This window comes from Cebus imitator, unplaced genomic scaffold (genome assembly GCF_001604975.1).
Source record: "Cebus imitator isolate Cc_AM_T3 unplaced genomic scaffold, Cebus_imitator-1.0 Scaffold270, whole genome shotgun sequence".
NCBI classification, from domain to species: Eukaryota; Metazoa; Chordata; class Mammalia; order Primates; family Cebidae; genus Cebus; species Cebus imitator.
Window position 1 is genome coordinate 2,430,095 of NW_016107585.1, and position 12,891 is coordinate 2,442,985.

The 12,891-nt window shown below is 38.1% G+C and overlaps 2 protein-coding genes across 8 annotated transcripts in view; one reads left to right on the top strand and one right to left on the bottom strand.

Annotated features, from left to right (window-relative positions):
* The window catches only part of VEPH1 (ventricular zone expressed PH domain containing 1), a 223,796-nt gene that overhangs the window by 54,491 nt on the left and 156,414 nt on the right, over positions 1 to 12,891 (top strand). The gene's annotated exons all lie outside the window — the stretch shown is intronic.
* On the bottom strand, positions 600 to 6,987 carry PTX3 (pentraxin 3). The gene is made up of 3 exons (XM_017500796.2): positions 6,691 to 6,987; positions 5,843 to 6,244; positions 600 to 1,827 (listed from the first exon to the last, which is right to left on the bottom strand). The coding sequence occupies exons 1-3, from the start codon at positions 6,818 to 6,820 to the stop codon at positions 1,214 to 1,216; spliced, it is 1,146 nt and encodes a 381-aa protein (XP_017356285.1). The 5' UTR covers positions 6,821 to 6,987; the 3' UTR covers positions 600 to 1,213.

Consider the following 12,891-nt stretch of genomic DNA (forward strand, 5'->3'; position numbering starts at 1 on the left):
TTTCAGAAGCAGCTTTGTGAGGCCCTTCTATCGGCCCTCACATAGAATCTATAGAATACTAGCGTAGTGGGGAAAAGTTACCTCCCCATCCACAGTGTGAAGAGGCTTGACCTCTCCCTCATAAGTAAGAGAATGGGGTGTGCTTTCAGGGCAGGGGTTGTTTCTTTTCCAGATTCTTAGATCTCCTAAATAACAGTCCTAAGCCATTTCTTACAAGCATCATGTGTATCTGAGGAACTGTGATGAGTCATGTTTGATGTTCATTTTTACATTACACAGTACAGAAGGTTGTATAAGCTCCTAGAATCGTCAAATGGGAAGAGATCTAGAGATCCTTATTTCCTCAATTCCTTGATTTCTCAGTTGAGAAAACTAAAACCCACAGAGAAGAATAGACTTGGCAGAGATAATATTTCTTGCTTGCGATTCATAGGAGGAAGTTAAAGCCTAAAACAAGTCTATAGTTGTTCATTCCTAACAATATTAACCATGCTTTTTACATAATAGTATCTGAAAACTAATTGCCTACTTTAAATGAAAAGAGAAAAAAATGAGTTTGCTCCAAGACATCTCTTAAATTTACAATTAAGTGACATGAGTTAGTTTTATAAAATACTTTATTTACAGTAGAGCTTTACAAAAATAGTCAATAAAATTAACACAAATCCCTTTTACAATATAACTTATATGACTATCTTCTCAAAAAAGTGACATTCAATTAAAACACATAGACTACATTTATAGTTATTAAGTCACCTTGTAGTATAAATATGTTTTCATCTTCTTTTTTGTAATAAAGTTCATACCAATAACAATGGACAATGGATAATACATCGTCTTTTGTTATTCTTCCAATGTAAAATACATCTCTGGCCAAAACAAAATTAACTGAAGAAAAGTAAAACAACTGTCCTTCTGTTCAACAATACAGTTCTTTCTAATTATTTGAAAGTTTATCTGACAGAGACATAGCATTAAACTGAAAGCACCATGGCGTAAATTCTAGTAACATTATCTTCAAAAGTTTTTTCCAATGTCTCTCCTTCAACTGTTTATTCACTATTTTGCCAGTATAAATAAAGATTGAGCTCAACTCTCTACTTCATTAGTCTCAAGTGTTCCTATTATGCATTGAGTTTTCAGACCTTCCCAGCTGGCATGTATTGTAAGTGTGAGTTTCTTTTCTTTGGCTTCAAATGGAGTTTCACAACACTTATGAAACATACTGAGCTCCTCCATGTGGCTGGATCTCTGTGACTCCCCACCCAACAACATTCCCCCGGATGTGACAAGAGTCTGCTCCTCCGGTCTCTCTTATCTCTTCATTGCTAAGAACACTATCCCAGATATTGAAGCCTGTGATTCTCCCAGAGAAGGCTAATGTTTCATCAAAGCCACCACCCACACAGCAGCCATTCTTTTCTTGGCCAATCTGCAGGATTCCTCCCTCTGGAACAATATGACCTATGGCCATCTCAACAGTGGTAGCCACCATTTCACCATTTACCCACAAGGATGTGAGCCCTTTCTCCGAATTCCAGGTGCTGCACAGGTGAGTCCACCTTCCTAATGAAACCATTGCTTCAGCAACCAGCTTGTTCTCCTCTCCACCCACCACAAACACTATGGACTGGTAGCTGAGATACAGCTGGATCTCGTATGGATTCCTTTTTGTGCCGTAGGAAAACAGCATGGTTTTGTTTAGTATGTCTGTGGGTTTGACCCAAATGCAGGCACTAAAAGACTCAAGCCTCAGTGGTCTCACTGGATGCACGCTTCCAAAAATCTTCTTGGAACGCATTGGGAATAAAATAGCTGTTTCACAACCTAGAATAGCAAGAAAAGAAGATTAAAGAAAATATAAATTCATTCAAAATGATTCTGGTATTAGTTATTTTAACATAAGCATTTTAATAACTATAATTGAAAGCTGTATGCAATCCTACATTATGACTTAAGAGGCTTCAGGTGTAATCTCTGCAGAACAAAGAAAATGAAAAAAAGGAAAGCCAGTTGTCTTATCCAATGAAACATCTAAATGAAGAGAAAGCCTGCAAATAGAAGAGCCAACTAGTCTTAACCCACAAAATAATAAAAGACATGACTACCTCCCCTTCCAATTTGCATATTTTCTGGTACTGCTTTAAAAAAAAAAGTTGAATCACTCTCAGTTAACTTCAGACAATAATTCTATAATTTCCAATAATTCAGAGCCCAGCCTGGTTCTCTCTTTCTGCCACTACCAAGTTTCTAAAATGATAAACCTATGAAATTCAGTAGACCTAGTTTGCTCCATTTAGCCTTTAACAACATGCATTTTTCTGCAAAGCTCTAGAATAGTGATTTATTGCAGAATATATTTTAATACACCAAATGTTCTCAGATATTTGCAAACTTTGTAGAGTTTTTAGAATACTACCTTTGAAAGGCAACAATGTATAATAATGATGACTAAGTTTACTGGGCATTCATGTTGTGCCAGATACTGTTCTAATCACTTTGTATGTCATTTTAATCCTCATGCCAATCCCAAGAGATTGTCTTTTTTATTCCTGTTATACAGATGAGAAAACTTAGGCAAAAGTAACTTGTCTATGTTACTTTTATGTTATGTTGTCTATGTTACATAGCTGATAAGTAGTAAAATTAGAGTTTGAATTTTTGTGATCTGGTTGCAAAGGCCACACCCTTAACCAGCACACCACATTGCCACTATATTAATAAAACACCTAGATTTCTCTAGGAGGGCTAAAATTCAGATGGTGTTACTACTAATGAGCTGTGTAACTTTGGATGAGCCTCATAATTTCTCTAGGCTTCAGTATTATCTAAAAACGGCCCTTCCATTCTGCTCCTAATATTCTGCAAGTCTGTAAGCAGCCAGTGTGTAACACTTAAGAACTGAAGAACGTTTAAAAATTCTTACTTTGTCCACATGCTTATAATTACTATTTAAGTAGTAATAGAAATTATTTAAGAAGAGTACATTCTTTCAAGGGGCCTGGGTGAAGAACATGTTTCTGCTAAAGAGCACTTAGGAGGAGGACTTTCAAATTTGAGGTGGAAAGCTCAGTAAGTTTCCACCACTATCCATCTCAAGGCCACTTAGCCATTTGGGAAGCTGGAGATGCTGAAACAAAAACCTTTTATGTGGCTCTGGGAAAGAACAAGTGAGCTCTTCATCAATCTATCTAAATATCGAAATATCTATCTGTGTGTGCGTGTGTGTATACACATATATACACATATAGGTGTATATATATACATATATGTATATATATATGTGTATATACACAAACATATAATTATAGCCCTGAGCCACTTGTAGGAATCTGACATAATTTACATATTATATTACATAAAGTTATATATATCTAAAATACAAATACACACATATATGTATATAAATGTGCGTATATATGTATATATGTGTGTTTTTGTATATGTGTGTGTATGTATGTATGTATTTTTTAAAAAAACACCTAAATTAGGGCTAGATATAACAACCTAAAGAAGATTTGCCATAAGACAGCTTTGAAAAGCCAACTCCTAGAATGGTTCCAGAATAACTGGTAAAGAGACAGAACTTGCAGAAACCAAAGATCCATGTAAAAGTGTGGAAAACTATGTCAGATTCCTACAAGGGGATCAGGGCTAGGCTCTGTCCAGAAAACATTAAACAAATATGGACCTTATCCCTCAGCGTTAGGGATAGTCAAATAAAATATTGACATTCCGAAAATCATGTAAAAGTAACTACAATACTAAAACACAAAACTGGCCCTGTCATGCTTTGATACTTTTTCACTAAATAATTTGAACTTTTGAAGATTCTTTAAAATTAATTTTTGATGAGGCACTGATTCATTTTTCAAATGACATTGCTAGGTACATCTTTTTTTCTAGCTATGTTAATTAAAATCAAATAAAAATCATTGAACAGAAAATCACCACATCCATGGGCATTTGATATAGTCTCTATAAAGTTTCAGAAAAGTAGCGTTCAAGAGGATGCCTACTGCAATCTAATTAAGTGAGTTCCTCTTTAAATAAGCCCAGGCAGTCAGGATTGCATTCCAAAGCACTCCTTGATTGCATCTCAGACTCAGCTTCTCTCTAGGCTACAGTGGCTATTTAAGTTCATGGATAGATGAACCACATGTTGGCTATTTTGGGTGAGCTTTTGGGAACCAGTGATACCACAAAAATGATACCCATTTCATAAGATAGTTTCTGATACTTTAAAGAAGTATTAAGAGCCTTCTTTAAAGATTAGATTAGATTCATTAAAGAAGGCTCTTAATACTTCTTTAAAGTATCAGAAACTATCTTATGAAATGGCTGTTAACTAACAGGTTTTTCTGATTATTGAAGACCAAACAAAATTAAAGCCAGGTTCTTAGGAGGCTAACAACAGAATGGTTAGGAGCCAAGTTGGCTGGAGACCAAGAGAAGAGAAATCAAAGCATATTGGTAAAAGTATTATTGATGTAATAAGGTTTAACATTTTAAATTCAGAAATACATCCCTCTTCTTCTCTAACTAATATGCAAAGATGAAGATAAAAAATAGAGTAATTCTTCAGTTTTTCAGGTGCATTATATGACTTTACATTGTTTGCAAAACACAAGACATTTCATTCATTAAAATGGCTGCAGAATTCTGATTTCTCTCCTATCACATTGAGGATCTACTGTACTTTTGATTTTATGTTTTTTCTCCTCTGAAGCACTATTTGATATTTACTGATAAGCACTCCTCAAATATTTAGAAAATATGGTATAATTTCTCTAACTTTAAGTGAAATATGCTCTCAAACATGCTTCTTCTCTCCCCTCATCCAGCAAAATTTGTTTTCTTGGAAATATAGGGAAGAATTCTCAGGAAAAGTGCGAGTTATATTTTCTTACCTAGGACACTGATTTTCTAATATAATCCAAATTGATTGTCACACCACCATTTCTTAGAAGTTTTGGCATACCAAGGAGTATTGCTAGGCTCCAAGTCTTCGATTTCTTTCTTTTAACCATCTTTAGAATACATTATTTTGGGAACTCATGTCTATTTAGAGATTCATTGAGTGTCACATGAGACTTTGAGAAGTTGCCTCTGGTTTGAACAGTCTTTCTCCTGTTTGGCCCAGTTCTCTGAATCCCTGGGGCGGAGCTGGGATCGCCTTCACGGATTGGCTCCTACACTTGACTGTTCCACGCTGAATCTCAAACCGCGCACCCTCTGACCTCCCCTGTCCGCTTATTCCACAAACCCTAGAGGCTGGGGGATCCCTGGAGAATTCCGCTGACCCTTCGGGAGATTAGATTCAGCCTCAAGTTTCTTGCTGAGAAGGGGCGGAGAGGAGGGGCCGGCTGAGGGGCTCGAAAACATCCCTAAACGTTAGCCTGGGCCCTGAAATAGTGAGGGAAACCAGAGCTCCTCAAAAGACAGAGGCATAAGATAAAATTAGAAGACGTGAAAATCCCTAACGGAGGGAAGCTGGGCGGCGAGAGGGGTCACGGTTATAACCGGCCAGTGGACCTCCTGCAGCGTCTGATCAGATCGGGTGTCAGGGGCCCTAGAGGTCTATTTCAAGACTGTGATGGTTACCTCCACAACTTTCTTTAGAGTTCCTTAGGACTGAGGAATACTTTTTTAAAGCCGATTTTCCCGCCTTGAATGGTGTGTCTGAGCTCTGTGCCCGTGCATGGAGAAATAGAGGGGGTGTGTGTGTGTGTGTGTTTCCCATGAAAGCTTCCCCTAGAAGATTGCCTGGCTTAACTCGCCGTTACGCGCGTTCCCGGAACAAAGTCGCAGGGGGAGGTCCCAGCCCAGCAAGCCTTCTTACCTGCGGGCAGCCAGCTCCGGGCCGCCCAGCCCCGCACGGAGCCCAGCTCCGCTCGCGTCTGCCGCAGCTCCTCCAGCACCGCGGCCAGGGCACGAACAGCCTCCTCTGGGTGCCGCGCCTCCGCGCTCTCCAGGCGCGCCAGCCTGCGGCCCGCGACGCGGCTCGCCTGCAGCAGCTCCTCCAGAGCACCCGCCAGCCTGGCCTCCCCTGGGGCTTCTGGCGCGCACGGCCTCGCCAGGGTGCCCGCGAGTCGGCCCATCTCCTCCCGCAGCCTCTGCAGCTCGCCCCGCAGGACGTCGTCGGTGGCTTGCAGCATCATGCCCTCTCTCATCTGCGAGTTCTCCAGCATGATGAAGAGCTTGTCCCATTCCGAGTGCTCCTGACGGCAGTCGCACGGCGTGGCTAGAGCGCGGGATGCACACACGTTACCAGCCCGCCCAGGCCTGCCTAGGATGTGCTTTGTAAAAGCTGACCTCCCTCGGTGGTGCCAAGTTGCAGCCCGTCCTTGGCATCCCCCTTCCCTTTAGGGGCACCTCCGAAAAACAGCACGTAAATGTCTCAAGAACGACAGAATCATTCATTCAGGTATAGATTAAGTTGTATCCTATGAAATCGCCGGTTATGTAGCTCAAAACAGTCAAATATCGGCGATTTTATATGACTCAACTCATTATGTACGTTACAGAAATAACTTTGAAACCTCCCTCTTTCTTCAAGTGCTTCTCACTTTGGCAAAACAGACTAAAAATTTTAACTCGTCTCACTGGCTACAAAGTATATGTGTATTATTTAGACCAAGAGGTGGATATGTATTTAGGGTTAGCAGAGAAACATTAAAGTGAACTTACGGTTCTCAGTGGGATGGAGTCCATTGTCTATTTCGTTGTCCAAATTCACATACATGAGATCATAATCGTCCGGGTTTTCGGCCAACACCGCAGACCAGAGAGCACAAAACAGAATCGCAAGGAGATGCATTGCTGGAGAGACGCAAAGTTCCTTCCACAGCTGGTGGGAGGAGACTCTCAAGTGAACCGAGTTTGAGCAGAGGAGAGTGAGAGTGAGAGGCTGGAGGAGAGAGCCCTTAATAAATGCTGGGGAAAGCCTGAATGGGGATGAATGAGTAATGCTGGTGGCACTGTGGTAACGGGAGTTCCCCTGAATTTGGTGGGGGAGGCGGCTGGTTGGGAGGGCGAGGGAAATGTGGAAGTTGCACAATAGCAAACCGTAAAGGTTTACACTGCAGTCAGATTAACTGGAGGAGGGTCAGAGGGGAAAGAGGAGGGAAACTGGGTTTCCACTATTCTCCTGAGAATTAGCTGTTGTAACGTGAATTGATAGCAATGAAAATGAAGAAGGGGTGGTAGGGGGAGAAATTTCAGAGGATACTGAAGGAATTCATCATTTCAGCATTTTCTGTGAGCTGTTCTTATTTCATAGCCCTTTATATATAGAAAACTTTCCATGTTTCCTTTCTACACTGTTTTAGAGGTTGAAAATGAAAATGGTCTGATTCCAATATAAACCAACATATTAAGAATTGTTATGGCTCTGGAAGTCAAGTCCAATCCAAGCTATCTTGTCTTTCGTCCTTCTGTAGTTGCACCTATACTTTTGTAGACACACTTTTTAAATGACAACACAGTACAACTGGGTAAACCTAAATGGCGTGGGGGGCGGAAGCTGGGAAAAAAGAAATATACTTATCTAGTTACTTAGGTATGTTTTTTTCATAACTTGGTATTATGTGTACATTATATTACTCTACAAGGTGTAGAGGCAAGGATCATGTTTTAAAAGTAAACATAGAGATTTTTGCTTTTAACAATATATACAGGCCTGTGTTCACATGATATTAAAAACTTAAAAGATACAGATGGGCTCCCATTAAAGTAAGGGAAATATCCAGGGGCCAAAGAGAGAGAGGAAACCAAAACCAACAATCCCATGAGCTGATGCTAGGGCCCCTCTGGAATAGGAATGAAGAGAGTTAGTGGTTATTACTTCTATAATCACCAAACGTTGATGACCATGTGGAAGCAAAGCTTAGTTCAAAGGTGGAGAATTAGAAGACAGACCCTCATGAAAGCCAGGAACCTAGAGGGTTACATACGTATTTCAGTAGGTACATTCTACTCTGCCCTAACACAAAAAGGTAGGAAGCAACCAAGTCTCTCTTTGAACTCTACAAGGTCCCTCTGAGTTTGTGAATTTGGGCCTGACCTCAAACATGTTTGGAATTCCAATGTATACTGTCTGCCACTGTAAAAAAAAATTCACAATGATATTATGATATTTGAAGATGCGAGGAAGCAAACCTCTGTAAATGAAAATCAGCAGAAATCAAAAAGGATTAGACACCCCTCCCCAAGAATTTCATATTTGAAATATCAGTCAAAGGCTAGAAAATAAATATGTTTAAAATTATTTAAGCTCTAAAGGAAGGAATTGAAAATATGAGAAAAGAATAAGACATTGTCAAAAAGAAATAGGCAAGGTGATTTTTTAAAGAACCGAATATAACTTCTAGAATTAAAAAAAAAGGCAATTAAAAATTTTAAAAGCTCAAGGCATGGATTAAGTGGCAAATTAGGCAAAGCTGAAAAGAACATTAATGAACTGGAGGACAGATAAAAGGAAATAATCTCAAATGTACACTTTTATGTTCAGTAAAAGTATTCTAAAATCCTTTCATTGTTCAGAAGGATGATAAAGAAATTTATTAATTTTGCTTTGCTCAAAAAAATTTGTTACAATTTCAAGGACAACTACCAAAAGGACATAGACATCCAAATTGAAGGAGCAGGGGGAATGTTTAAAGAAAGACTTGATCTGTTAAAAAAAAAAAAAAAAAAAAAAAGTAGGCTGTGCGTGGTGGCTCATGCCTGTAATCCCAGCACTTTGGGAGGCTGAGGCAGGTGGATCACGAGGTCAGGAGATCAAGACCATCCTGGCTAATACGGTGAACCCCTATCTCTAATGAAAATACAAAATATTAGCCAGGCGTCGCAGCACACGCCTATAGTCCCAGCTACTCGGGAGGCTGAGGCAGGAGAATCACTTGAATCCAGGAGGTGGAGGTTGCAGTGAGCAGAGTTTGTGCCACTGCACTCCAGCCTGGGTAACAAAGCAAGACTCTATCTAAAAAAAAAAAAAAAAAATTGTGAATGAGGAAAGAATAGCACAAAGAAGGTAAGTAAAAGGAGCAATACTATGTCCTAAAAATAAATCAGAATATACCAATAATTACCATAAATGTTAATGAAACACTTTTTCCAGTTAAGAGACAAATATTTCTATTCGTCATATAGAAATATTTTATTCAGAATCCCAGTACTCTGGGAGGCCAAAGTAGGAGTGCATCACTTGAGGCCAGTAGTTTGTGACAAGCCTGATCAACATAGCAAGACCTTCGTCTGTATAAAAAATTTAAAAATTAGCCTGGTGTGGTGGTGTGCACCTGTAATCTCAGGTACTCAGAAGGCTGAGGCAGGAGGATCACTTGAGGCTGGGAGGTTGAGACTGCAGTGAGCTATGATCACGCCACTGCATTCCAGCCTGGGTGACAGAATGAGACCTGACACACACACACACACACACACACACACACACACACGAAAAAGAAAAGAAAAAGAAAGAAGGAAAAAAAGAGAAAAGAAATATTTTAAAATCCAGCTATACATCACTTACAAAAACAGCACATAAAACATAAGAAAGTAGAAATATTCAAAGTTAAAAACTTTAAATTGGAGAAGAGGAAGAGAACATACCAAGCAAGTGCTATTCCAAAAAGCTAGCATAGCAATAGTACTATCAGCAAAAAATAGACTTAGGCAAAAGAAGATAGTTCACTATGATACAAAGAAATACTTTAACAGGAAGATATCTTTGAATTATATAGTAACATAGTTTCAAAAAATATGTACCAAAGATTGACAGAATTATAAGGAGAAGTGGACAAATCCACAATCATGGAGGGAGATTTTAACATAACCGATAAGTTCACCTATGTCATAACTGATCATTCAAATGCCAAAAAAGTCTGTCAAAGCATACAGAAATTTCAACTATATAATTTAAAGTTTAATATAATAAAATATATAGAGTACTGCCCAGATGGTTTGATGGGCAAGTTCTACCAAACATTCAAGGAACACATAATCCCCATCTTATACAAACTGCTTCTGAGAATGAAGTGCGCAGGAATGTGCTAAATTCATTTTACATGTCTGCTAAGTATGATACCAAAAAGAGACAAGGATAGTACAAGAAAGAACTGCAACCTTTCTCATCAAGAATGTAGATGCAAAAGCTCTAAATAAAGAATTAGTCAAACAAACACAACAATATGAATAAAAATACACATTATGCACAGCAGTGTGCATAAAAATATATTATAACCAAGTTGAGTTTATTCCAAGACTGCAAGATTGATTAAATGTTGGAATAGCTATTAATTTATTACATTAACCATTTAAAGGAGAAGAATCATCATATCAACAGATAAGAAAAATGTTTGATAAAATTCAACACTCAAAATAATCAAACTAGAAAGCAGACAGGAACTTACTTCAGCTGAAAAAGTATAAATACCAAAACTGATAGAAACAGATAAATATGTAATTGTAAATCCTTGGAAGCATACTTTTTAAAAACAGGAATAACGCAAGGATATCCATGGACAGTAACTCCATTCATCAAAATGTGTATTGGAAGTCCCCGCCTGTAAAGCAGAACATAAGGACATAAGGACGTAAGGATTAGGATGGAAAGAAATAAAGTTGTTATTATTTATCGTAAGTGAATCATCTACATACAGAAAATCCAAGAGACTCAGAAGACATTATTAATAAGAACTGAGCAAATTTTGTTGGATATAAGATCAACATACAAAAATCTATGCTTTCTTAATACCAGTAGATAAATTGAAAATGCCTTTGAAAATAAAAAAGTTTTCGTTTACATTAGCAAGAATAGCTATGGGATACCCAAGCAACAATTTAACAAAAGACACATAAGACACAGATCATTATAACACCTTATTTAAAAGTATAAAAAGATCTACATAAATGGAAAGATATATTCTCTCCTGAAATTAAAAGACTCAGTTTTACAAAAATGTCAGTTATGCCAAATTAGTCTATATGTTCAATATGAAAAAAAAAAATCCCAGTCTGGTTTTTCAAGGCTGTTGACAGACTGACACTAAAGTTTGTATACAGTAGCCAAGAAGAGTTTGAAGAAGTAGGAGGTGAGGAAATATGCCCTACGAGATACAATGATTTATTATAAAATTATTGTAATTAAGAAAATGTAGACTTGAAGAGATGGATAAATGCACAGAAACAGACCCACACACATATGGAAAACCTAATATATGAAAGAGGAGTTGCAAATCAGAAGAGTAACAATTGACTACTCAATAGATGATGCTGAAAAAGTTATTTGTATATAAAGAAAAATACAATTAAACGAATTCCTCATGTGTACAAAAGTCAATTGCAGATGGATTAAAGACAACTACAAGAAAACAAAACTGTAATGCCTTCAAGAGAAAATATAGGAGAATATTTTTATGAACCTGGAATACAGAAAAATTTCTAATAAAAAATGATGAAGTAAAAAAATGAAAAAAGTTGACTATATTAAGGCTATACTTTACAATCAACAAATAAACAATTCATTCAATAGTTCTGAATAATTTTAAGGAACTTATAAACATTAATAAGAAAAAATGCCAACATCCTAATAGAATATAGGCAAAGTATGTGAATGGCCAAATCACAAGAGAGGAAATCACCTATAAATATATGAAAAGGGTTCTCAGCCTTACAAGTAATTGGGAAATTGAAATTAAAGCAAAAATATTAGATATATCCCATCAGATTAGCAAACACTAATGTCTGTCACAACCAAATGTTGGCAAGGATGTGGACCAACAGAAACACTCATGCTGCTCGGTGGGAGCAGATTGTCATAATCTTGGTGGTAGGAAGAATAATGGTCCTCCAAAGATGTCCATGTTCTTTCTAGTACCCAGAACCTATGAACATGTTATGTAATATGCATTTCAGATAGAATTAAGGTTGCTAAATAAGATAGGGAGATAATCCTAGATTATTCAGATAAACCCAATATAATCACGAGGGTCCTTAAAAGTGGAAAAGGGAGGCAGAAGAGAGAATCACAGGGAGAGATGTGATGAAGGAACAGGGATCAGAGACACCATGTTGCTGGCTGTGAAGATGGAGAAAGGGGCCACAAACCAAGAAATGCAGGCAGCCTCTAAAATCTGGATATATCAGTCTGTTTTCACACTGCTATAAGGATACTACCTGAGACTGGGTAATTTATGAATAAAAGAGGTTTAATTGACTCACAGTTCCACATGGTTGCGGAGGCCTCAGGAAACTTACAATTCTGACGGAAGGTGAAGGACAAACTGGGCATATGTTACATGGCGGCAGGAGAGAAGGGAGAGCACAGGGGAAATTGCCACTTTTCAACGATCAGATCTCATGAGACCTCCCTATCACAAAAACAGCATAAATAAAACCACTCTTATGATCCAACCACCTCCCACTAGATCCCTCCCTCGACATGTGAGGATTATAATTCGAGAGCAATTTGGGTGGGGACACAGAGCCAAACCATATCATCACTGGTTAAGTCAAGGAAACAAATTCTCTCCTAGAGCCTCCAGGAAGGAACCCAGCCCTGGGCACACATTGATTTTAACTTAGGGAGATGTATGTCAGACTTCTGAACTACAGAAATATAAGGTAATAAATTTATGGTATTTTAGGCCACGAATTTTGAGATAATTCCTTATGACAGCTATAGAAAATGAATACAACTGCTCCACAAAGAAATTTTTGAACATCTACAAACTTAACTCCAAGGGACATACCCAGTGTTTTGCCACTTACTATGTGGTCCAGGGGCTATCAGTGTCACCTGAGAGCTTGTTAGAAAATCAGATTCTCAAACCCTGCCTTCAGCCCGTTGAATCAACATCTGAATTTTTTTTTTTTTTTTTTTTTTTTTTT

What these genes read in the sequence shown, in the direction of transcription:
- PTX3 (XM_017500796.2), bottom strand. Translation starts at nt 6,820, where the DNA reads ATGCATCTCCTTGCGATTCTGTTTTGTGCTCTCTGGTCTGCGGTGTTG. An exon ending in ACTCCATCCCACTGAGAACC is followed by an intron (nt 6,245 to 6,690) that starts GTAAGTTCACTT and finishes CCCGCGCTCTAG; the next exon opens with CCACGCCGTGCGACTGCCGT. An exon ending in CCGGAGCTGGCTGCCCGCAG is followed by an intron (nt 1,828 to 5,842) that starts GTAAGAAGGCTT and finishes TTGCTATTCTAG; the next exon opens with GTTGTGAAACAGCTATTTTA.